This window comes from Bufo bufo, chromosome 5 (assembly GCF_905171765.1).
Source record: "Bufo bufo chromosome 5, aBufBuf1.1, whole genome shotgun sequence".
NCBI classification, from domain to species: Eukaryota; Metazoa; Chordata; class Amphibia; order Anura; family Bufonidae; genus Bufo; species Bufo bufo.
In genome coordinates, this window is record NC_053393.1 from 517,607,244 (window position 1) to 517,634,147 (window position 26,904).

A 26,904-nucleotide genomic window follows, 5' to 3' on the forward strand; every position below is an offset into this window, starting at 1 on the left:
CACTTTCTAATACACTCCGAATAACACCAGTGCATTCACAATGCAATCCAGCTACCGTTACCAAATATTAGTCCAGAGACCACGTTTAAGAAGCAGTTTGAAAAGCACAGTGTCAGAGTGATCAGCTGGCATTGTCCATTTATTGTATTTTCACATTTAGGCCAGCCACCAATAGATTAATTGTGTTCACAAAGCCCCACCCATGAGGAACATTTTTAATACATCAGTCATTAGGACCAAAGTATTTATAGTCCTCTTCTATTCTAGACACCTTATACTAATGATTTTCTTTACAGGAGAAAAATTTGATTGAATGAAATTATCTGAAATTAATGTTTATTTATTTTTTTCATTTCAGAGACGGGGGCTATGAAACATCACCGTTATTTGGACGGTTCTGTAATGAAGGTCCCCCAGTAATTATTTCCCATAGCAATAAACTCTGGGTAAAATTCAGAAGTGATTCTACTAATACATATGATGGATTTGAAGCCCATTGGGAAAGCGCTGCCACAGGTAATATTGTATTCAGGCTATATGTTTTAATTCACAGATGATCGGTTTATCTAATGGTATATTTTGGTCTATTTTGTTTTCCATAACCATCATGATCACATTAACCATTTGTAATGCTGCATTCTTATTTTTTTCTTATTTCTCAGTCTACCCCAACATGTTTTGTTTCTAATTTTGCAGGACACATGGGGCTTTTAGAGGTTAGAGGGGGTTATCACACTGCCTACCCCTATACACAGCCTTTGGGAAGAAGGCTGCCTTGTGATAAATCTCAGAACTGTGCCTTCTACTGATATTTGTACTGTGTCACCTATCATCCTCAGTAGAGGTTGTTAATCTCATAATCAAGCAGGCCTGGTCATTGGCTCCACCATCAGCCGGCCCCTGCCCTCCTGCCATGCACCCTGGCCAGCCACCATCAAGGTCACCCCAGCCACCATCAGGCAGGTGCTCTAAGCCTAGGGTGTGCCCTGAGGGAAACAAAGGGTGTGGCCCTCCATCCACAACCTAGAGGAGAGCCAGAGAGGGATTGGCCACCGTTAGGACTATGGTACCCCTTATCGCCACCACAGCCACTCTTATCCTCCACATACACGCCAGTGCATCTCCCCCCTGACTTTATTTTCACTTTGTTGCAGGCTGTGGGGCAACCCTAACTGCTCTATCTGGTGCTTTTACATCTCCGAACTACCCCATGCCATATTACCACAATTCTGAATGTTACTGGCTCCTGAAATCTTCGAGCGGTAATCTTCTTGAGATTGAGTTCCAGCACTTCGATTTGGAATATCACATAAATTGTGATCGTGATTATCTTGCGGTAAGTATCACGTGTGCGAAAGATCCAAAGAGCCTCTGGCAATTGCTGATCTGATTGTTGCTTGATCAGTTTAAGGCCTCCTGCACACGACCGTTGTTTGGGTCCGCATCTGAGCCGCAGTTTTTGCAGCTTGGATGCGGACCCATTCACTTCAATGGGGTCGCAAAAGATGCAGACAGCACTCTGTGTGCTGTCTGCAACCGTTGCTCCGTTCCGTGGCCCCGCAAAAAAAAATATAACCTGTCCTATTCTTGTTATATTAATGGCTATCCGTGCCGTTCTGCAAATTGCGGAACGCACACGGACGCCATCCGTGTTTTGCGGAACCGCAAAACACACAACGGTCGTGTGCATGAGGTCTTAGAGTGTGCTTTAAAGAAGAGTAGTACACACATTTTTTTAATATAGATTAGTCCCCTTTCTCGTTTTACGTTCCCCTGCCCCTGTTCAGAAGCCTCCTCTTCATTTATTACAAAGTCCATCTAGTGTAAAATTGTAAATACGGGACCAAAAGAGGGAGGAGGGGAAATGCAGCAGTTACTCTGCATTTTGGAGTCATAAAGGGGTTATCTAACTCTTTGTAACTGTTGACCTTTCCTCTGGATAGGTCGTCAACATGTGATCATGGGGGTCCGACAACTGGGACCCCCGTGGCACTCCTCTGGGGAACTGGTTGACAAGTCTTGGACACTGTCTGTCTGGAGGAAGTAAGGAAGAAGAGTCTGACCTCTTTCTCCCACAAGGAGTCATGTGGCTAACACATCACCTGCTCAGGGGAGAAGAGTAGGGAAAACAAAAAAAACGTAAACTGCGTGTTATGCGCACACCCACCTATTGGACTAAATTAAGGCATGCTGCAATAGCTGCTGCAGCAGGTGAATGTGGACCATCGCAAGTGTGTGTTGTGGGAAAATTTTGCAGTAGCACTAGAAGCTATCTGTATACCCTAGCCAGGGGTGTGCCAAAGAATAGGCCATAGACCAGGCCTGAAGCAAGTCCTTGATTGTGAGTGCCCAAAATGTTGCTTCGTGAGAGGAGATTCCCTCCCTGCAGGTGTGCCACTGAAGCAGATGAGATGGCTGCAGAAGGTACAAAATCCTGCAGATGAGATGGCTGCAGCAATAATGACAAGGCGATAATGAGCATGACCAAAGTGCCAGGTGTCACGCAATGTGTGTAAAAAGTGCAGATTTTTATCCCCTGGAAGTAAACAATAAAGCTTCCTTATTAATTCTAGCAGGCAGAGATTGCGTTAAAGGGCATCTGTCAGCAGTTTTGCACTTTTGAAACTGGCTGACCTGTTCCATGTGCGCTTGGCAGCTGAAGGCATTTGTGTTGGTCCCATGTTCATATGTGCCCGCATTGCTGAGAAAGATGTTTTATTATATGAACATGAGCCTCTAGGAGCAACGGGGGCGTAGCCGTTACACCTAGAGGCTCTTCTCTCTTTGCAACTATGGCACCCTCTCCACTTGGATTGACAGGGCAAAGTGTGATGATTTTTACACTGCCTGGTCCTGTCAATCCAAGTGGAGAGAGCAGGGCCTCTAGGAGTAACGGTAACGCCCCCATTGCTCCCAGAGGCTCATTTGCATATATTAAAACATCATTTTTCTCAGCAATGCGGGCACATATGAACATGGGACCAACACAGATGTCTTCAGCTGCCAAGCGCACATGTAACAGGTCAGCCGGTGTCATAGGTACAAATCTGATACAGATACTTGCAGTATGTTTAGAAATCTCTTATATTAACACTATATCAGAATACAACTTTGCCGTGCAGACTTGGTAAGAATAATGGATATAATTTTTTTGTAAGGTATACAATGGCAACAGTACAATTTCTAACTTGCTGGCCAAACTCTGTGGAAAGACACTTCCGGCTCCAATTCTCTCCTCCTCAAATGTTATGTATGTGAAGCTGAGGACAGATAACTCCATGGCATCAAGCGGATTCCTGGCCAATTACAGACAAGGTGCGTGACAATCAAATAAATGTGGGGTTTACCTGTACATCCTGCGTAGTGCATTGCGGCAGATATACTACTCATTATGATTATTTGTCTTGTACATTTTCTATTAGGCTGCACAAATGCAAACCATTGTCTATCTCCTTAGAGATGAATGGAGCAACAACAAAAAAAATAATGGATGCGCTGTTAGCATTTTCTGTTGCCCCTTTTCATATCTATATACAGTACAGACCAAAAGTTTGGACACACCTTCTCATTCAAAGAGTTTTCTTTATTTTCATGACTATGAAGGCATCAAAACTATGAATTAACACACGTGGAATTATATACATAACAAACAAGTGTGAAACAACGGAAAATATGTCATATTCTAGGTTCTTCAAAGTAGCCACCTTTTGCTTTGATTACTGCTTTGCACACTCTTGGCATTTTCTTGATGAGCTTCAAGAGGTAGTCCCCTGAAATGGTTTTCACTTCACAGGTGTGCCCTGTCAGGTTTAATAAGTGGGATTTCTTGCCTTATAAATGGGGTTGGGACCATCAGTTGCGTTGAGGAGAAGTCAGGTGGATACACAGCTGATAGTCCTACTGAATAGACTGTTAGAATTTGTATTATGGCAAGAAAAAAGCAGCTAAGTAAAGAAAAACGAGTGGCCATCATTACTTTAAGAAATGAAGGTCAGTCAGTCAGCCGAAAAATTGGGAAAACGTTGAAAGTAAGGGCTATTTGACCATGAAGGAGAATGATGGGGTGCTGCGCCAGATGACCTGGCCTTCACAGTCACTGGACCTGAACCCAATCGAGATGGTTTGGGGTGAGCTGGACCGCAGAGTGAAGGCAAAAGGGCCGACAAGTGCTAAGCATCTCTGGGAACTCCTTCAAGACTGTTGGAAGACCATTTCAGGGGACTACCTCTTGAAGCTCATCAAGAGAATGCCAAGAGTGTGCAAAGCAGTAATCAAAGCAAAAGGTGGCTACTTTGAAGAACCTAGAATATGACATATTTTCAGTTGTTTCACACTTGTTTGTTATGTATATAATTCCACATGTGTTAATTCATAGTTTTGATGCCTTCATAGTCATGAAAATAAAGAAAACTCTTGGAATGAGAAGGTGTGTCCAAACTTTTGGTCTGTACTGTATATTGACTATGCAACTAACCAACTGTCCAGGCAAAAATGGGGACTTGGAGCCCCTCTTGTTGGAGCCAGATTCTATTAAATGGGTTAGGCTACTTTCACACTTGCGGCAGAGAGATCCGGCAAGCAGTTCCGTCGCCGGAACTGCCTGCCGGATCAGGCAAAATGTATGCAAACTGATGGCATTAGTAAGACTGATCAGGATCCTGATCAGTCGAAAAAATGCCTGATCATTGAAATGCCGGATCCGTCTTTCCGGTGTCATCCGGCAAAACTGATCCGGCATTTATTTTTTTCACCTTTTTTTCGATCTGCGCATGCGCATGCCGGAACGACGGATCCGGCATTCCGGTATTCTGAATGCCGGATCCGGCACTAATACATTAATATGGGAAAAAATGCCGGATCTGGCATTCAGGCAAGTCTTCAGTTTTTTTCGCCGGAGATAAAACATGCTGCGGTTTTCTCTTTTGCCTGACCAGTCAAAACGACTGAACTGAAGACATCCTGATGCATCCTGAACGGATTGCTCTCCATTCAGAATGCATGGGGATAAAACTGATCAGTTCTTTTCTGGTATAGAGCCCCTGTGACGGAACTCTATGCCGGAAAAGAAAAACGCAAGTGTGAAAGTACCCTCATCCCATTTTTAAAGGGGTTCTCCAGGAATAAAAAAAAAAGAAAATACTTAAATATTATTTTATAATAAATATATTTACAAATACCTTTCATTAGTTAGAATAGCTTGTTTTGTCTGGGGAGCAATAAGGGGAAACTAAATGGCCGCCGTCCTATTAGTGCACACAAAACCTGTCCTAACCACACAGGAGGACAAGTTACTTCACCACAATGAGCCATAGAGCTGCCTCATCCTCCTCTCTGCTCTGCTTGTCAGGAATCATGATCCTGAATACAGGTGAATCTCTGTGGGAATGGAGATAATGAGGATATTTGAGAGGAGGGTGAGGTGTGGCTGAAGAGCAGCAGCACTTGTTTACAGTCTCCATTACCACAGCCTGTCCTGTCCATCCTCACTGTACTTCATGTCTCCTCATGAACTCCATTACTACAGAGATTCAGCTAAAGTTCTTATCATCTCTATTCAGGATCATAATCACTAACAAGTAGAGGAGGAGGCAGCTCTTTACCTCAGTGCTGTAAAGTAACAAGTCCTCTTGTGTGATCAGGACAGGTTTTGTGTGAACTAATGGGACAGCGGCCATTTTGTTTTCCCTGATGATTTTTCCCAAAATGAGCCATTATAAATAATGAAAGGTATTTGAGAGTATATTTATAATAAAGTAATATTTAAGTATTTTAATTTTCTTAAGGCTAGGTCTACACAACGACATTTGTCGCGCGACATTTTGTTGCACCAATGTCGTGCAACAGTTTTTATAATGGCAGTCTATGGTGTCGCACTGCAACATGCGACATGCTGCGACTGCGACAGTCTCAGAAAATCCATTTGAGATGGATTTTTCTGCGAGTGTCGCGTCGCAGCATGTCGCATTTTGCAGTGCAACACCATAGACTGCCGTTATAAAAATTGTCGCGTGACATTGGTGCAACAAAATGTCGCGCGACAAATGTTGCAGTGTAGTTGTGCCCTATCTGTCGCGCGACAAATGTCATCGTGTAGACCTAGCCAAATTCCTGGAGAACCACTTTAATGGAAAAAATAAAAAAATCAGACATCATATAGTACATGACAATCTCTTTCTAGCAAAGTTAGAACCGGCCCTGTACCTCACATGGATCCAGAGATCTCCACATTCATTTCTCCAATTGCTGTGTGATATTTTCTTAAGGCTGGCAGCTCAGGGGGCACTCCTTACTCAGGGGTGTGTCCTTTCTGTTGCAGCTCTCTCCCTATCACAGCTCGGGGGGGGTGTCCTTTCTTAGAGGGCATGTTTTTTCTGCTGCTGCTATCTCCCTGTAACTGTCACAACAACTAATATTATATATGACTGTTTGTAGTTGAAGAATGGAACTGAGCATGTGCGACCACCTCAGCAAGGTGGACAGAGAAATAAGAAAAAGAACAAAAAGCAGGTGGCGCTATACAAATACATTTTAATAAATAACTCGCTTCAGATCCTTGTGCAGGTTTTAAAAAAGTTTAAAAAGAGGTTTTTTTGTGGGATTACCTTTTTAATACCTATACAATGCTGCAAGGAAATTCTCATTCCCTATTATTACCCTCAAAATCCCTTCATGTATATTATCCTAAAGCTTCCAGGCAAAAAAATAAAATAAAAATACTACTATGACTCATATATGATAATACTAAGAAACTCTATGGAATCACTAAGTAAAGGGATTGTCTTAGTCAAGTGACGATCAGCTATTATTTCTAGAGGTTGCACAATTCTCCTGCAACGGCCACTGCTGGAGGAATGTGGTACTACAAGGTGCACATGTAATGCCACATTTCTGATTTATGAAGGCTCTGTTAATATTAGCTTCCTGGCATTGGTTGAAACTGATCCTTCCAAGTCACCCATTATCTTATTTACGCAATAATTAAAGTGGTTGTGTCGTCTTGTGTATCTCCAGAATGGGGCCCCCCAAAGAGAAAAAGACTGCGCATGCTCAGTATGCTCCCTTCACTTCTATGGCAGTTCCGATAATAACTGAGCAAGCGTGATTGGATATTTTCGGAATTCCCACAGAAGTGAATGGAGAGTGCATCGCACATGCATGCCCACCCCTCCACTCGCCTCTATGGGGCTGCCAGAAATAGCAGAGCCAACGCTCTGAAATCAATGGAGGTTGGTTGTGCTCACGCAGTGCGCTCTCTTTTACTTTGGGTAGCCCGTTCTGGAGATAAGAGCAGGTCCCAGAGGTGGTACACGCTCCTAGGGTTATGCCACCAATGTCTGTGGTGAGACAACTCTTTTAAAGGGATACTGCACTTACAGAAGAACCATAACCCCTTCATTGTCCTGATTGGGGGAAGCGGGGGGGGGGGGGGGGGGGAGAATCAGGTTAGACCCCAACCTGAACCCCAAAGACTATTGATGGTATATCTTTAGATAGAGAAGAATGTTATTAACTCCCATTATACAGTACAACTATCCTGATGGTATACCATACATATATCTACTGTATACAGAATGTAAGATACTGAATCTCCTCAAGTAGTAATCCTTCTTTCCTCCTTCTTATGTTTAGTATGTGAAGGAGTCTTGATAAGTAACCGCAACCAAGGAATCTTGGAGAGCCTAAACTACCCAGATCTTTACCCGAACAACAAGCACTGCAACTGGACGATACAGGCGACCGCTGGGAATACAATCAGCTACACCTTCAGGACCTTCCAGTTTGAAAGCATTTGCTCTTATGATTACGTTAAGGTAGGCCGACCGTCTATCCAAATGATGGGTTCTTCACCTGTGGCCAGTGCGTGGTCTTCAGTATTTGTGTAGGCAGACACTGCCTTATATGGGATATATTATATCCCTAATGCTAATCCCTAATGCTAATCTCTGATGCTTCCAAGTAGTAAGCATGGCAGGAAAACCTTTATAGATCATTCTGCCATAGCACCCATGACGTTACTGAAGTCATCCACTAGAACGCTGCTGATTAGTGAAGTGATACAACTGCTGGTGTCAGGATGAGGAAACTGAGTCACTGTGGTCACATAGACAGGATGCACACATCTACCAGCCTAAGAAACAGAACACTTTGGGTTGATCTCCAACAGGAAAAAAAAGCAAGTTTACATGCAGTAATTTGGTAACATATTTTATGGCTGAAAAAAGCCCTCCATCCATCCAGTTCAGCCTGTTATCCTGCAAGTTGATCCAGAGGAAGGCAAAAAAAACAACAACTATGAGGTAGAAGCCAATTTTCCTCACTTTAGGGAAAAAATTCCTTCCCCGACTCCAATCAGGCAATCAGAATAACTCCCTGGATCAACGACCCCTCTCTAGTAGCTATAGCCTGTAATATTATTACACTCCAGAAACACATCCAGGCCCCTCTTGAATTCCTTTATTGTACTCACCATCACCACCTCGTCAGGCAGAGAGTTCCATAGTCTCACTGCTCTTACCGTAAAGAATCCTCTTCTATGTTTGTGTACAAACCTTCTTTCCTCCAGACACAGAGGATGTCCCCTCGTCACCGTCACAGTCCTGGGGAAAAATAGATGATGGGAGAGATCTCTGTACTGACCCCTGATATAGTTATACATAGTAATTAGATCTCCCCTCAGTCGTCTTTTTTCTTAAGCGAACAACCCTAATTTTGATCTTTCTGGGTCCTGTAGTCCACCCATTCCAGTTATTACTTTAGTTGCCCTCCTCTGAACCTTCTCCAGCTCTGCTATGTCTGCCTTGTTTACAGAAGCCCAGAACTGTACACAGTACTCCATGTGTGGTCTGACCAGTGATTTGTAAAGTGGTAGGACTATGTTCTCATCACGGGCATCTATGCTCCTTTTGATGCAACCCATTATCTTATTGGCCTTGGCAGCAGCTGCCTGACACTGGTTTCTATAGCTTAGGCCTCATGCATACGGCGGTTGCCCAGCCGTGGCTGTATTGCGGCCCACAAACAGCGGGTCCGCAATATGCGGGCACCGGCCATGTCACTTGAATGGGTCCGCATTCCGGAGCTGCGGTGCTGAACAGAGGTACGGAACCCCTTGGAAGCACTACGGAGTGTTTCCAAGGTGTTTCTGTCCGTGACTCTGCCCCTCAAAAAAATAGAACATGTTCTATTTTTTTGCAGTGTGGACGGATCACGGACCCATTCAAGTTGAATGGGTCTCAATCCGTCCCGTCAACCGCCGTGTGCATGAGGCCTAAGTTTGCTGTTCACTAAAATTCCTAGGTCCTTTTCCATGTCAGTGTTACAGAGTGTTTTACCATTTAGTATGTACGGTGACTTGCATTATTCCTTCCCATATGCATAACCTTACATTTGTCAGTGTTAAAAGGGTTTGTTGGGCCAATATTTTATTTTTGAACAAAAGGCTGAAAATGCTTTAAAAAAATAAAATACAGTACTACTCAATTTACTAATCTCTCATCACTCCCAATCCAAAGTTTCCATGGTCCCCCATCTGGTCCTGAAAATATAGCCAATCACTGGCTTTATCGGGTCACCAGTTGTGACTAGAGATGAGCGAAGTTTTGAAACATTCACCAAAGTTAGCCAAGAAATTCAATTCATTACAAATTAATTTGTCACAAATCTTTATAAATCAGGTGTACCCAGGCCACTCTGCCTTAGGGTACGGCCACACAGAGTGGCCATGCTGCCAGCAGGTTGTGGCCATGCTGCAGTGAAGAACTGTGCGGCCAATTAGCCAGCAGCTGCCTTTTATTTAATAATGAAGACCGCACTGTATAGTCGGTCTCCATTGTTAATGGCCGCGCAGCACCTTTAATGCACCTTTAAGGCATTTGTTAGTATAGGGTTTGGCTGGTTATTTGACAGTAAATACAATATTAATCAGCTGGCATACCCACTTCTGCAACTCCAGCACTCTCCTGTCCTACAGTTGGGAGCCCTTCTTCTGCCATCTGCTTTTCCACATCATCTAATATCAATGAGAATATGTCATAAGGAATATCCAGCTCCTCCTCTTTCTGCATCTTGCAGATTTTTCTTGGACATGTTCTAGTGGTGATAGAGAATCAGTTCTCACCTTTCCTGCATTCTCTGCTGTCCCTTATACTATAAACAGTGATAAGTAGGGCGTTCTAGTGGTGATAGATAATCAGTTCTCACCTCTCCTGACTCTTATACTATGACCAGTGATAAGTAGGGTCTTCTTGTGATGATAGATAATCATTTTTCACCTCTCCCGTGTTCTCTCCTGTCCTTATACCATAAACACTGATAAGCAGGGTGCTCTAGTGATGATAGATAATCAGTTCTCCCTCTGTGTTCTCTCCTATTCCTCTTACTAGGTATCTTCATGCTGCTCCAAGGCTCTAAGGTACATTGCCTTGAATTGTACTGCACATGCTCACTAGTAAGTTCCTCCTCTAAAGACTAGAGAAGGAAGTTCACTACCGGGCATGCCTGCAGTCATCTCGGAAAAGGAAGACTGCATTAAAGGGCTTTGTGAGGAATATGGATTATTATTTCATTCCTGCCATATGCTCCAGAAGTGGGCAGAGGAAGCCCTGCTTCAAAGCGCACAATTTCTCACCTCCATTCAGACAGCACAGATCCTGCAGGAAAACTTCCCTGCAGGGGGTCTAGGCTATTCCCCATTTCAATCAAATTATCAGACATCATGGAACCAGCAATTCATAAGGAATTATGAATCGCCCGTCCATCACAGACATAAACCAGATACAGATTTGTGTCCCTGTGGCCACGAAGAAACAGGCCCGTGGTCATAGTTTAGTGGTGGGATGTCAGGGAGGGGAGATATACATATCTCCCCACAGAAACCAAATAACGGTACCATGCTTGGACTCTACTGGTAGCCGGAACCCAGGCGGATACATTGGTCTTAGAACCACCTCCCTGCGACATTCTGGTCTGGAGCCATGAGCCCTAATCGGTTTTGTGTCTCATTTGCTGCCAGCCCCAGAAGAGGCGGAGTGTACTCCTCCCAGAGGCCGGGAGGGGAGGGGCCAGCTACAGGACAAAAGACTCGTGCCAGCAAGCGGGTGTGTCTTTTCTCTGAAGGGGGGGTCACATAATGCCATGTGTTTAGAGGGACCTGCAAACTGCTGACATCACTGCCCCCCATGTAACTACAGCTAAGAACTCATCACAACCCAAAGAACTCATCTACCTGGTAAACTGACTTTTGTTCTGCTTAACCCTGGTTGTACCCTATCATCTGTATTTGTAACCTCAGACCACTGTATATATTCTTTGTGTGTATAGTGTTATTTCTAGTGAGCCCTTAAGGCGATTAAATATATAATTTAATCTTGTGCTGTCTTGTATTTCGATCACGAATCCCCACGTCCGTGTTTCGGTCTACTGCGGGTTGGTTTCTAACCCTATATAATCCCGTTAGCGGATCGGGCTTATATCAAACGAGAAGCTGGTGGCAGTCTTCCTAGGATGAGGATGCGCTGTTTCACTGGGGCAGTGAAAAGGCTCCCTCAGCTTGTTGCCTCTCTGTGCCCGCGTGGACAGGAGGAGTCTGTGAACACTGTACCAAGCTGACCTTACCTACTCCCCAGGGACAGCGTAACCTCACGCCTTGGTAACCAGTGACTATACCGTATCTCACTGGCTCTACGTATTTGACGTCCGGCGGCAGCGAGGTGCGGTGCTTGTCCAGGAATAATTAACTTCTCACAGGAGACCGCAGCCTGCGTCCACTATGGAAAGAATCCTGCTTACCTCCTTCCCACCGCTCTGGTCCTGCATGCCAGCTCTCGTGTGTCCATCTTCCGGTCTGCGGCTTGTTTAATTCATCCATAGCATGGACATAATCATCTGCTCCTCTGCAGCCAATGACTGACTTCAGCAGTGACGTGTCTCTTGTGGACACGTCACCACGAAATCCAGTCATTGGCTGCAGCGGAGCAGATGATCATGCCCATGACAGGACAAGAAGTAACCAAGCTACGGACTGGGAGATAGACACACGGGGGCCAGTGCGTAGGACTGGAGCTGGGGATAGCAGGTACATAAGTATGAATCTTTCCATAGCCGAGGCAGGCTGCTAAATTATTGGCCACTTATGAAGGAGTCGGAGTGTGATAAGAAGCAGGAGTCTGAGTCAGAGCTTGGGCTTACCGACTCCATATCCCTGCTTGTTGTGCCATAGCCTAGAGTCATAAAAATCACATTGCTGTGGTTCCCAGTTGCTAGATCCCACCAACCACAGGACTTCCTCTCCATTCAAGTCAACTGGAGTGACTAAAACTTTGCAAAGTTTTCTTTAACTCCCTGTGAGGTGTGCAGTCAGCTCCCTACTAACATCTGTGCCGAAAAACCTGTTAGTCCTGCGTGTCAAAGGCGGTGTCAATTAGCAGATCCTCACCAGTGTGAGCCCCATGACGAAGGCTAGGTCTACACGATGACATTTGTCGCGGGACACATAGGGCACAACTACACTGCAACATGTGTCGCACGACATTAATGTCACGCGACAATTTTTATAATGGTAGTCTATGGAGTTGCACTGCGACTGCAGCATGTCGCATGTCGCAGTGCGACACGATGGACTATCATTATAAAAATTGTAGGGCGACATTGGTGCGACAAAACGTTGCGGGACAAATGTCGTCGTGTAGACCTAGCCTAAGGTCTAATGAATGGGTCATGGAAGTCCATGATTGGAAAATCCCTTTAGCCCCTAATTAAGCGAACATATTTTAATGGAAAACGTAGCGTCATGTAGAATTGCTCACCATCTACTGAGATATTATAAACTATTGGCGACTATAATGGTGAATGCATTCAGAAGTGCCCTCTAGGGTACGTAAACAAGAAAATCACCGCCAACCCATGCCAATGTGCGGCCAAGAAGGTGACAATGAGCTCCCAACACTACTGGAAATAAGTGAGTGCTCAGATTTATTTCCTGAATTTCAGCCATCTGTCCCTGCAGTAAAACCAAAACAAATTCTGCACAAAAAGGACATTCTGTTTTAGAAAATGAGCGGTGGGCCCCAATGGGAATGTTTTAATTAACCCTTTCAGCCCCTGAGGTTTTGTTTTTTTTTCATTTTTGCGTTTTCGTTTTTTACTCCCTGCCTTTCCGGGGCCATAACTTTTTTTATTTTTCCATTCTCATATAGCCATATAAGGGCTTGTGTTATTGTGGTTGCACTTTCTAATGCCGCCATTTAATATTACTAAGGGGAAGCTAGATGTTAATTGATGACTTAATCACCTATACTTTAAATTACACAGACAGAGTGGGGATGGTGATTCTTATTAAAACGTAACTTTTAATTCATTCGATAGAATAAAGTCCCTAAATATTCATATTTGATACCAAAAAAAAGTGCATGATAACACAAAAGATAGTAAATAAAGCGGTGCACGGCGGCACCTAAGATAACCGGTAGTCCTACTGTTTTGCTGGAGTCCTCCGGTTTCCGTGGATATTCAGTAGATGTAATATTACTGTGAAGAGAGCAGTTAAAGCTGGACAGGGGTATTGATGGGTTCTAGGTACCTAGACAGCCCTAATATATGGGTGCTAGCGTAGCCCTAGCGTCCTATTCACGGAGCACCCGTTCTAATATGAACGACCTTGTCCGGAACCTTGCCCTTTTGCTACTTGGCCCTATTGTGCCCTAGCCGCACTCACCATCTGGCTACCCTGATCCCCGCTAGGGGGATCTGGTGCACACTCGGAAGCATGCGCTTCCTGTTTTTTGCGCTCCCAGATGGCATGGTCACATTTGTCGTTGATTGCATACATTAGTTACAGGTGTCTGCTGGCATCTTTAAAGCCAGGTCCAGTGCCGTACATGTATGGCACTGGTTCGGAAGGGGTTAAAGGAGTTGCCAGCTGCTCCTAGAATCTCATGCCAATGAAAAACATATAGGGACAGATTTATCAAAAGTGGTGCAATGGAAAACTGGATTAGTTGCCCATGTAAACCAATCAGATTCCACCATTCATTTTTCAGGGCTCCTTTGGAAAATGGAAGGATCAATCTGATTGTTTGCTATGGGCATAGGGTTGCAAGGCCGGTATTTTAGTGGCCCTGCCGATGCTTTCCTAACAGGACTGCTAATGTCACAGATCAACGGGTTTGAACCCACTGTGCCGCTGACTGGCTATACTCTGGAGGGGCGAGTCTAAGCAACTACCTGGTTTTCACTAGAGCCTCAGATGGTGAGGATAGACTTGAGCCGTTAGGGTAGTTGCCCGGGGCTACTCCAAAGCAATCCCTGAGTCAGTGGCAGCTGGTCCAGGCGGACCAGGAGATACCTTGGTAGGTACAAGAAGTACACACGTAGTCAGGCAGGCGGGATCGTTACCAGGAGCAACAGTGCAGTACCGAAGGATGAGGCAGAGGCGTAGTCAGACAGGAAAAAGGTCAACTCCAGACGACACAGGTACAGGTCAGGCAATCCGAGTCGGCAACAGGAGAGACAAGACAAGCAGCCAGGGATCAGGAGCACACAAGAGTATCAGGAACCGACAAACTCAAGGACCTTGACACTGAGGCATCTGGGAAGAGGGCTGAGCCACTGAAATACCTGCAGGAGAGCCAGGGTTGGTCAGCGAGGTCACCTGACCTAATCCCCACAGCCCAGGGAGTGATGCGCTCCGACCTTAGAGCAGTATAACACGAAACCAGCCGACCTCATGCTGAGTCCAGGGCTGAGTGGAAGCTGTGGAGCGGAATCCTTAAAAGCACTAATCACAGGTCACTGCTGAGCACGGCGATAAGAAGGGGAACAGCGGCGTACAGCAGCCGCTGTTACAGCTACTAATGAGCGCTCCCATTGCTAAGCGCTCATTAGTGCAGTCTTTACCTCCTCCCCCATGTTAATAATAAAAAATAAAAAAATCACTCACATTTTAGTTGTTGTTGCAGAAACAGAGAACGGGGCACTAATGGGGGCATTATTCTAACTGGGGGGCACTAATAGGGGGCATTAGTATAACTGGGGGCACTAATGGGGGCATTATTTTAACTGGGGGACACTAATAGGGAGCATTATTCAAGCTGGGGGCACTAATGGAGGCATTATTCTAACTGGGGGCACTATTGGGGGCATTATTCTAACTGGGGGCACTAATGGGGGCATTATTCTTACTGGGGGACACTAATAGGGGGCATTATTCTTACTGGGGACACTAATAGGGGGCATTATTCAAGCTGGGGGCACTAATGGGGGCATTATTCTAACTGGGGGCACTAATGGAGGCATTATTCTAACTGGGGGCACTAATGGGGGGCATTATTCTAACTGGGGGCACTAATGGGGGGGCATTATTCTAACTGGGGGCACTAATGGGGGGCATTATTCTTACTGGGGGACACTAATAGGGGGCATTATTTTAACTGGGGGAAGTAACGAAGGGATAATTCTAACTGGGGGCACTAATGGGGGAATTATTCTTGCGGGGGGCACTAATGGGAGCATTAGTCTTCCTAGTGGGCACTAATGGGGGTATTATTCTTCCAGGGTGGCACAAATAGGAGCATTATTTTCCTGGGGGCACAAATGGGGGGCATTAATTCTGGGGTGCACTAATGGTGGCATTATTCTTACTGAGGGGCACTAATGGCAGCATTATTTTTTACTGGGGGGCACTAATGGGCCCATTACTCTTACTGGGGGTACTAATGGAGTGCATTAATATTACTGGGGGGCACTAATGTGGACAGTATTAATTCTGGGGGGCGCTAATGGGGGCATTACTATTACTGGGGGCACTAATGGGGGCATTATTAATTCTGGGGGGTGCTAATGTGGGCATTAATATTATTGGGATCATATTATTATGATAGCGACTTAACACCCTGTGTTAAGCCACTCCCCACAGCCACACCCCCTTTGGGCTGTGGCTTAACATGGCCGGTATTTTTTGTTGGGAAAGGTGGCAACCCTATATGGGCAATCTTTTGCGGCCACATTGAAATTAATGGGTCCGCATCTGATACACAAAAAAATGCGGATTGGATGCGGACCCGAAAATACGGTGGTGTGAATGAGGCCTAACACGCACATCTTCTAATGTTAAAGGGGGTTTTTCAATATTTTTTAACTATGGATAGGTCATCAGTATCTGATTGGTGGGGGTCTGACACCCAGGACCACCGTCGATTAGCTGTTTGAGAAGGCAGTGGGGCTTGCAGTAACTTTGCCTAGACCATGTGGGATCATGTACATCTGTCATGTGGCCTAGGCGCAGCTCCTCCCCATTGAAGTGAATAGGGCTGAGCTGCGATACCAGGCACAGCCACTATACTATGTACGGCGCTGTGCTTGGTGAGCTGCGAGAAGGCTGCGGCGCAACTACAAAGCATGGTGCCTTTTCAAACAGCTGATCGGCGGGGTCCCGGGTGTCAGACCCCCACTGATCAGATACTGATGACCTATCCTCTGTTTATAAAAATCTCAGAAAACCCAGTGATGACCCAGTCTACACAGCAAAGCTGAAAAGTGAGCTGCGGAGAAGGGAAACAGACTATTCTGGTGATCATACATTTTAGGATTTTCTTATACAGACTGTCACATAAAAACTAAAGAAAAAGAAAAATCCCCAATTTTTTTAAATAAATATTTTTATAGTAAAAAAAAAACAAAAAAAACTTGACTTCAATAATACGCCTGTCTCTGATTATACCTGCCCTTACGTACATAATATAGTAGACAATTGCCATAATAATATTATGATGATCACAATGGTTCCCTGTAGCTGCAGGAGTGGCCCCATAACATGTTTGCAGAGAATAATTCGTATTCCTTGCAGATAGATCCAGGTTCTCTATCCTCGCCCTGCTCAACTTTGCATGGCAACCCAACAGTTAATTCTTCTTCTGTACAGAGAGTCTTTGATCTTGTGGTTCCTTTAAGTTACTGCGTGCAAATTGAGTCCTGATCCGTAGAAGAGCGGAGCATGCCATGTGTTAAAAATAAAATCACAAAATATTCAGATTTGAGATGGTTTTCATTCAGACATGTGAGCTGTGGCAAGAATGACTCATTTCTTCTAGTTTTTTTTTTTCTTTTCTTTTTTGCGATCTGGAAGAAATTCTGCGGCGACCACACCCTGCCAGCTCACAGCAATGTGACTTCTACTGTTAGTGATTTCCAATAAAGGCCTGTTTTGTGCTGGGCCAGCAGCTCCATCAGAGCAATACGCCCGGATAAAATCATAGGCATGGGAACATAAAGAGGGAACTCCCCGTAACATGTTCTTATAATGCCTCAGCTGCTGCAGAACCTCTTCTTAAAGAGTAGAGGGGAGAGATTCCTATCTACTCTAGATGGACTGATGTGCAATAAAGAAGGCTTGCAGCATTTTGCATAAAATTGTTCTGCAGCAGCAGGGACACAACTGCATAACACATACGGCAGCTGCTGAAGAACCTCTTTTTAAAGAGAGATAGACTACTTCATATTAGACATGATATACTACATGGCAATACCTTTCTAACAAAGCTAGAACCAGCCCTGTCCCTCACATGGATCCAGAGATCTCCCCATTCATTGCTCTTCTAGATTATCTTTAGCCTGGAAGCCCAGGGGACGTGTCCTTTCTGCTGCTCTCTACCTGTAACTGCCACAGCTTCTAAAAAAGCACATGGCTGGTGGCCATAGAAGATTTAAACTGTGCGTGTGTGACCAGCTCAGTGAGACGGATAAGAAAATTAGGAAAAGAACAAACAGAAGGTGGCGCTATACAGATACAATTTTTTTTTTCAGTGTCTATACTACATTTTATATTACATACAATTACAAAAGTATTCAGATCCAGGCGCTGGTTTGTAAAATGTAGAATATGCTTTGTGTCTCAACCCCTTTAAACAGTGGTTGACACAGGAAAAGTGATCTGTGACAGATTGCAGGAAGAAATCTCTTTATAATCGTCTGGTTCTGATTCCAGAATGTTAACTGTATGCAATTTTTTATGTTCGTGTTAAAGGGGCATTTCCATTGACGTGTGCTGTTTACCTATTGTTGTAACGGATCACTGGTGTAGTATGGTTAGGGTGTGGTAAGGGACATTTTGTCTTCAGTTTCCTCCATAATAGAGCAAAAGGGGTTGTCTCAGTTCAGTAAATGGCATTTATCATGTAGCGAAAGTTATCACAAGGCACTAACTAATGTATTGTGATTGTCCATATTGCTTCCTTTGCTGGTTGGATTCATTTTTCCATCACAATATAAACTGCCCGTTTCCATGGTTATGACCACCCTGCAATCCAGCATCGGTGGTCGTGCTGGCACACTATAGGAAAAGGCGCCATCCTCTCTGGTGACTGGGTCCGTGGGAGTGCACCATATAGGCTCATATGAGCACAGGAGCTCCCATCCCAGCCACTTCGTATCTGCGCTGCACCGCACCCAGAGAGTGTGCTTTTTCCTATAGTGTGCAAGCACGACCACCGCTGATGGATTTCAGGGTAGTCGTAAACATAAAAACAGGCCGTGTATAATGTAATGGAAAAATGAAGCAATATGGACAATCACAATACATTAGTAAGTGCCTGGTATTCACTTTCTGTACATCAGGGATGCTCCACCTGCGGCCCTCCAGCTGTTGTACAACTACAACTCCCACCATGCCCTGCTGTAGGCTGTCCGGGAATGATGGGAGTTGTAGTTTTGCAACAGCTGGAGGGCCGCGGGTTGAGCATGCCTGCTCTACATGATCAATGCCATTTGCTGAAACTAGACAATCCATGTAATACAAGAGACAAGGCCAGTGCCGGAAAAAGATGGGTCCCATAGCAAAAAATAAAAGGCACCCATTATGATGCCGGATTTTGCCACCTTGAACAGAAGGGCCCGGTGTTAGTTTCATCCACTGTGATTCTTCGGACAATTCCCCACTCCATTGGCAATGCAATTCCTCTGGGGAGGAGAGTCCTGCACAAATGCCTACCAATAGCAATAGGTAAAAGTCCAACCAAGGCCGGCTCCTCTATCCAAGGGCCCCATAGGTGCCACATGTTCTACCTGTAAGGGACTTGGAGATTTGGAAATAATTTAGATTTCTTTTCATATAATTTTTATACCTGTAATTTATGTTTTTTTTAATTTACATGTTAGCTATTTTTTCTTTCCATAACATAATACGACCCTTAGATAAACTAGTTACCTCTGTACATTTGATACATTTTGATATATCCCACGTTTACTTTCTGGCAATCGTGTATTGGCTAGACATGCGAGCGCGATTCGCTCAGAGAGTGTTTATTGAGGGTGGCTATTACTGTGCACTTTTTTTTATTTATTTTTACTTTTTTATACTCTGTTCCTCTTTGGTCAGAAAAGACCATTTTTGGACTTATTATTACTATTATTTTTAACACTATTTTCCAGCGTAATCAGGACTTTCTCTCAAGCTGCATGGTGGGATAAAGTATTAGATTGTTGTCAGTAGTAGCATGGCGAGTGTATAGGAGGTTTCCATGGAGACGAGGAAATGGCATAAATAGCGCGTGCTGAGCACAAGAGTGAAAACACTGTTTTTGTGGTTATTGCTAAGGAACAAAATGTAAATACAGATCCTTTCCCCTATTAGTCTGACACATATGTAAAAATGTATAAAGTCAACCTTCCTTTAATCCAGCCTCAATGAGACCACATGGATGGCAGATGGACGTAGTAAAGTAGATCAAATGTTATTTTACCAAGAATCTCTGGTTTAGAGCATTTTACATATGATATTAGCAAATTCCATTCTAGAAGTTCCTAATATAACAGACTGGATCCCTGTCAATAAACTGGTAATAGGATGGAACCAACAGAGATCAGGTAAAATCTGACAGGATATGTTCAAATTCCCTGAAGCACTTCCACGTGGAAAATGGAGCATTACCCATTAACCTTCAGGCCCCTTTCACACGGGCGAGTATTCCGCGTGAGGTGAACGCATTGCACCCGCACTGAATCCCGACCCATTCATTTCTATGGGGCTGTTCACATGAGCGGTGATTTTTTACGCATCACCTGTGCGTTGCGTGAAAATCTCAGCATGCTCTATATTGTGCGTTTTTCACGTAACGCAGGCCCCATAGAAATGAATGCACAGTTGCTAGGAGACGATCGGGATGGAGACCCGATCATTATTATTTTCCCTTATAACCATGTTATAAGGGAAAATAATACAATCTACAGAACACCGATCCCAAGCTTCTCTGTGAAGAAGTTCGGGTTTGGGTACCAAACATGCGCGATTTTTCTCACGCGAGAGCAAAACGCATTACAATGTTTTGCACTCGCGCGGAAAAATCGCGCATGTTCTTGCAACGCACCCGCACCTTTTCCCGCAACGCCCGTCTGAAAGAGGCCTTAGGGTTTTCCCATTGCATTTTACTCATTTAAAAATTTTTCAACTGGTTTTTAGATACAAAGGTTCAAAGGTTGCAGAGTATCACTTCTCAGTCTCATCAGCTGACAGCTCTTGTAAAGCCTTATCTCTGATCTCCTGAACTGATAGCCATATTCATACCAATTTGATAAAAGGTTAGCTATAATAAGTGTTTATGAGGTCAGGAGTTCAGAGATAAGGCTTCATATTTTGACAGTCAGCGAATAGACTAATGTTTTAACCCTTGTATCTCAAAAGCGGCTGCACATTTTTAATTAAAACTATTTAAAAAAAATGTTTTCAGCAAGACATGAGTGAGGCTACTTTCACATTAGCGTTTTCAATTCCGCTATTGAGATCTGCCATAGGATCCGCAAAAAACGCTAATGTGAAAGTAGCCTAAAATGCAAACCAAAAAATTCCATAGCCTTTAAAAACAATAGACAGTCCGTGAAATTCAAATACATGTGAGGTGCTCCACAGCTAGGGTGTTCTTTGCAGCCTATCTAGCTGATAGATGAGGATCCTAAATGAGGAATTTCCCTATATTAATGCAAGAATCCCTTAATAAAGGATAGGAAATACAATTTTGGGTAATTAAAAATAGAATGGGGGAGACTTATCAAAAATTGTGTCAAGGAAGGTAGAGCATCCATAGCCACAGACTTCCAACTCTTTTCCTTCTCATCCGTTTTGATCAACCTCCCACAATGTTTTTTTTTTGTTTGTTTTTTGCCATCGTTGTACCATAATCACAGTCCGAAAATTCATGAAAACATAAGGGAGGGGACATACTGCAGAATGCTACCACATACTTACTAACAGTTGTAAATATGAGCAATAAGCTCTCCCCCAGACATACCCTAAATTTAACCAAAACACCCATTTCTGTAAAGCTTACAGGACAAAGACAAATTTGCCAAGATTGTCTCTAAAAATTCAAGACATCCTTGGCAAAGTTAGGACTATTGGCAACTATGTTAGCAAATGTGGGCACTACCCACTGGGACCCCGTTGTGTGCTTATTTCCAGTATCCTTATTCTTTTAATTGTGCCAACATAGTGCCCCCATTGCCACCCCCAACAGCAGCTAACAAGTCTGAGACCAGACGCCGAGATGAATGGTGGGTGCAGGTCCTGTGAGGGGTAGACTCCTTCTCTCCCTTGCTTGACGGTGAGTGGAGTAGCAGTTATGGTCCTTGTGCAGGGGTGTACACATATCTATAGCAAAACTTAATATAGCCCACCCCCCCACACCGTCTCATCCAGTTTCCCAGTACACGTGCTTCAATTAGTCCCAGGCAATGCAGAATAAAAAAAACACAATGCTAAAAACTTCTATGAATTGTGTTTTTTTTTTTTTTTTGTGGAATAACTTTTAATAAAAAAATGTAATAAAAAAAAGTCACCCTCGCCCACTTTATCCAACTTCTATATCAGATGAAGTGGAACAGGTGTTTCATAAATAAGGTGCTCATTCTGACCACTATACTTCTCAATATATTGACTGGCATAAAACAGTGCTTCCCTTTTAATACAAAGCTCTTTGCCTGCAGCCACCACTAGGGGGAGCTCAGTGCATAGGAATTTATGCAGATGCAATTGACTGAAATGGAAGCTGTAATACTCTGTTTGCACTGAGCTTGCCCTAGTGGTGGCTACATGAAAATGCAGTGTTTACACATTGGGAAGAAGAGAAGGCCCCCTCCCCACATGCTCATTCTGCCTCCATTGAAGGTATGCCACTGTCCTTTTGTAGGCCGAGACCTACTAGTAATCCGATGATCTACTAGTAAATTGCATTCAACGCTTGACTGACCTGGGTACTAGACAATCCTATTTCGTTCATACCAATTTCATGAACCAATACCCTTTTCTTTTCAGCTTTATGATGGACCTAATGACCAAGCCAGACTTATTGGGACTTACTGTGGAGAAAAGTTGCCTCCAGACGGCATTACCAATGGTACAAGCCTTCATGTAGTCTTCCAGTCAGATGGTGTCTCAGCACGTCGAGGATTTCAGCTATCATGGAGCATCAATGGTAAGGCCATTATTTGAAGATGTTTATTATATCATCAGACATTGTGTGACACCTGATAGAGAACGTATATATTGGTGGTTTTGTCCATATAAGCTTCATTAGGTGACAGACTGGTATATGCATGTCATATATCCTAAGGACCTTTTGAGGAACATGTAATAGTGACTTCATAGGTGTGCAATAGGCTGCAATAAATGACTCCTACCAAGTGCCCTGAATGTTATGAAGGTAGGCAGCATTTTTTTTATTTGGCTATTCCAGGACCCTTTAATATTGATTGGACCTGGGCAGCCCCACAGATCATCCCCCCACCTCCCTTGTACTTGTTCCACTGATCCGCTACTTGCGGGCTGCACGGGCATGAGTTCAGTCACTTCGGTGCGCAATCCCGTCCTGCGGCGCGTGATCCCGCGAGACCTGCTGCGGGAGGTCACTGGTCTCGCAAGATCACGCGCCGCAGGACGGGATTGCGCACCGAAGTGACTGAACTCATGCCCGCGCAGCCCGCAAGTAGTGGATCAGCAAAACAAGTACAAGGGGGTGATCTGCAGGGCTGCCCCAAATTTCTACACAGTGGGCTTGTACCCCAGATGTTTTCAGACCCTAGCAACGCCCCTGCCCTCTGCAGATGTGATCCAGTCTGATTACAGGGGAGGAATACCAATAGACCCTACAGGGAAATTTCCCAGTGGACCGATGCCCAGGGGACTGCCTCCCAGTGGCCGGCCAGGTACATAACGATTAATGCTAGGAGCATCAGGTACTTATTTTCCAACCCAGTGGCCGCAGGTCCCCCCTCCTGAATTCTATACATTATGGACAGGGGTTGTTCTACTGGATTGACCCCGTTACATTGCGCCCCTGCACTATTTATACCAGAGATTATATCCCAAGGTGGAGCTTTGTTATAATTAAATGGAATTATAACCGATCAAGTGGTTTCTGGAACAAGAAAAGACAAATCTCTTGAATTTCATTCAGTTACTGATGACTCCCAGTCAGTTCCAGCCATGTGCAATAAAATGGAAAGTAACGTTTGAAATGATTTGTGATTCCTTTAATGTTCCTCATTATTTTGATTATCATAGATGTAGCAGAGCTGACTTTGGGTCATAGTATCACATTGTGGAGGGTAAGGGTTCACAGAAACCCTTGCCCAATATACACAAGAGGAGCTGTGAAGAAGAGCTTGAGCGAGTGATAGATTCTGAGGATAGTGATAGATACTTGAGAATAGTCCCAGTAAGAGGACTGAAACGTCGCTGCTTGGGTGAATAAAGAACACATTTTCACCAATTGGAAGTGCTGTGGTTCGTCTTTTCCTAGATAGATAGATAGATAGATAGATAGATAGATAGATAGATAGATAGATAGATAGCTCTATTAGACATGATGGGTGGAGACCAGCTGCCATCCTCTGCACACATAATGTGATTCCTAACCTTCTCTTACTCACTCAGAAGCAGCGCCAGGATCATGGAGGATATTAGAGTGGTACTGACCTGTATGGATTTGTATAAAGCACTTGAGCTGAGATATAAACTTACTATTCAGTTGCAGCAGTTTTTTTGTTAGCTCTCCTGGAGTCCTGTCTCACTCTGCTCCCAGTCACTCCCCCCCACCCCCACCTCCATAGACTTGTATTGACATGTGTAATATGTTCCTGCTGTGAGCTGCTCCAATCCTGGATGGATTCAAAGCATATTTCAAAGAGAAAAACATTTAGCAAGGGAACAGGGATGGGGCAGGGAGAGGAACAGCTGATAGCATGAGAACTAGACTTTCCTCTCTAAGAAATATTACATTATTTTCTTATGGCCGCTTGTACTATTGATATTGACTATTGATATAGATAGATAAATAGATAGATAGATAGATAGATAGATAGATATGAGATAGATAGATAGATAATAGATAGATAATAGATAGATAGATAGATAGATAGATAATAAAGAGAGGAAGTAGAAAGATAGATATATGATAGACTGATAGGTAATAGATAAATATTACATAAACAGGTATTTATGAGATATACTGTATATTAGATAAGTGATTACAAAAACAAAACCAGCTGCTCCATGTATTTCCAGTCCCAGTGTTTTCCGGCTTCCACTGTCCAGAATTCCCAGTGTGTAAACCTTCCGGCTCTCTATCTAAATAAAGGGATTTCAGTCCAACTGATGTCAGTTCACACACCAGGCAAAGGAAATGGAAGTCATTTGTTCTAAATATTACACTGGTGTACTGAATGATGTAATGGCCAACCCCCCAGCAGCACCAGTATACTGACATATAATGGACAGCACAATGACCTTCGCTGTATTGTTGTATAAGTATCCTAATGTTTCAATTGTCATACAGTACATTATATATAGCGTAGTACCTAATCAGTGCCATATACTCGCCAAATAATCATTCCATAATTGCCCAAATAACAATGTTACCGAGTGCTGCCAACACAATGAGCAGCAAGAATAATATACTGTACAATGCCTACGTAGCAGTGCCACACAGAGCCAAAATAAATACCGCTATACCGTGCTGTAATAGTAAAGTGATGACTTCATAAGTAAACGAATCTACATTTTATGCAATGTCTAAATAATACTGCTATATATATAATTCTGTTCCCAATGGGGTTCACAATCTAAGTTCCCTATCAGTATATCTTTGGAGTGTGGGAAGAAACCGGAGGAAACCTATGCAAACACAGGGAGAACATACAAACTCCATGCATATGTTGTCCTCCGTGCTGCATGGTGGCTCCGATTTCTGGTAGCCTCGGGCACCTTGTCACCTGTGCACCCCCTAAAGCATGGAGTGATTGCAGCCCCACACCCTTAAAGGGCCATTCCAAGACTTTTTATATTGATGGCCTATCCTCTGAATAGGTCATCAGTATATGCTGATTGGTGGTGGTCCGATCAACTGTTTGAGAAGGCACCGGCGCGAACAGTAGCACCGCGCTTTTCTCCCTGCTCACCAAGCACAGCGCCGTACATAGTATAGTGGCTGTGCTTGGTATTGCAGCTCAGCCCCACTCACTTCTATGGTGCTAAAATGTGCCAAGTCTAAGCTGCGAGAAGGCCGTGGCTCTACTGTGAGGCACCAGTGCCTTCTCAGCTGATTGGCAGGGGTCCCGGTTGTCAGACCACCACTGATCAGATACTGCTGACCTATCCAGAGGAGAGGTCATTATTATAAAAGTCTCAGAAATTCCCTATAAAACGGAACATGCATTGATATAAATAGTCTATTTTGTGGCTACTTCATACAGTACCATTGTATTAGAGATTTTACTGTAGCTGGTGGTGGGGGTAGTACAAAAATATCCCCTAGTTACCCTGTCTGTTTCTGTTAAAGAAAAGCCTACTTCCTTTTCGAGACGCCTGCCCACGTAGCCTGATACAACTGCGGTGAACGCCCAGCAATCAAATCTTTACTACTTGCAGCCAAATTGCCCCTACCACGACTTATTTCTCTTCATTGCTAAAAACTCTACTTTGCTGAAAAGCCCACATGAAATAAGAGGCGGCCGTGACTCAGAGTTGTACAGTCCGCGGTGACGGCTGACATTACCAAGTAAATCTGGAGTACTACAGACTTCTGGAAATAATCTATTTATTGTCCGGTATCTAGGCAACGCGTTTCGAGCCGGACGTTTGGTGTAATATCCCCCGGGGATCTCCTAAATTCTTTAGACCCTTTTTCATGAAGAATATAATAAAGAGGGAACACACAACATAGCTCATATGCCGTTTCTTGCTGTACTTCTGCTTTGTGGTTTAGCCAATGATTTAGTCAAAAAATGTAATTGCGAAATATATTATTTAGCCAGAAGTATCCAATCGGTGCGAATAACGTTGGTCAGTCTTATAAACTGATAAAGTGTAGTAAAAGACTTAAGGTTGGCCATCCCTTTGAAACTAGTCGGTATAGGCGTTGATGACTACTGTACCTAATGTTCTAGGGTGAGTGTTCGTGGTGGTTTGGAGACATGGAAGTTAAAGTTGAATATACTTTATAGATATTCTACCCCGTGGCTAAGGCCTCATGCACACGACCGTTTTTTTTTTTTGCGGTCCGCAAAACGGATTTCCGTTGTTCCGTGATCTGTGACCGTTTTTTCTTCCGTGGGTCTTCCTTGATTTTTGGAGGATCCACGGACATGAAAAGTGAAAAAAAAAACTAAGTCAAGTTGGCATTGAAAATGATAGAAAAAACGGACACGGATCACAGACACGGATCACGGATGCGGATGACTATCTTGTGTGCATCCGTGATTTTTCACGGACCCATTGACTTGAATGGGTCCGTGAACCGTTGTCCGTGAAAAAAATAGGACAGGTCCTATTTTTTTCACGGACTGGAAAAACGGATCACGGACGCGGAAGCCAAACGTTTTTTTTTCCGATTTTTCCACGGACCCATTGAAAGTCAATGGGTCCGC

The 26,904-nt window shown here is 44.0% G+C and overlaps 1 protein-coding gene across 1 annotated transcript in view; it reads left to right on the forward strand.

The window, feature by feature from the left end:
• CUBN (cubilin) overlaps nucleotides 1-26,904 on the forward strand; it is a 236,538-nt gene that overhangs the window by 51,244 nt on the left and 158,390 nt on the right. Inside the window, exons 24-28 of the mRNA XM_040434511.1 lie at nucleotides 359-516; nucleotides 1,155-1,336; nucleotides 3,159-3,315; nucleotides 7,630-7,811; nucleotides 22,295-22,454. Coding sequence (XP_040290445.1) covers nucleotides 359-516; nucleotides 1,155-1,336; nucleotides 3,159-3,315; nucleotides 7,630-7,811; nucleotides 22,295-22,454 — 839 coding nt within the window. The remainder of the gene's footprint in view (nucleotides 1-358; nucleotides 517-1,154; nucleotides 1,337-3,158; nucleotides 3,316-7,629; nucleotides 7,812-22,294; nucleotides 22,455-26,904) is intronic.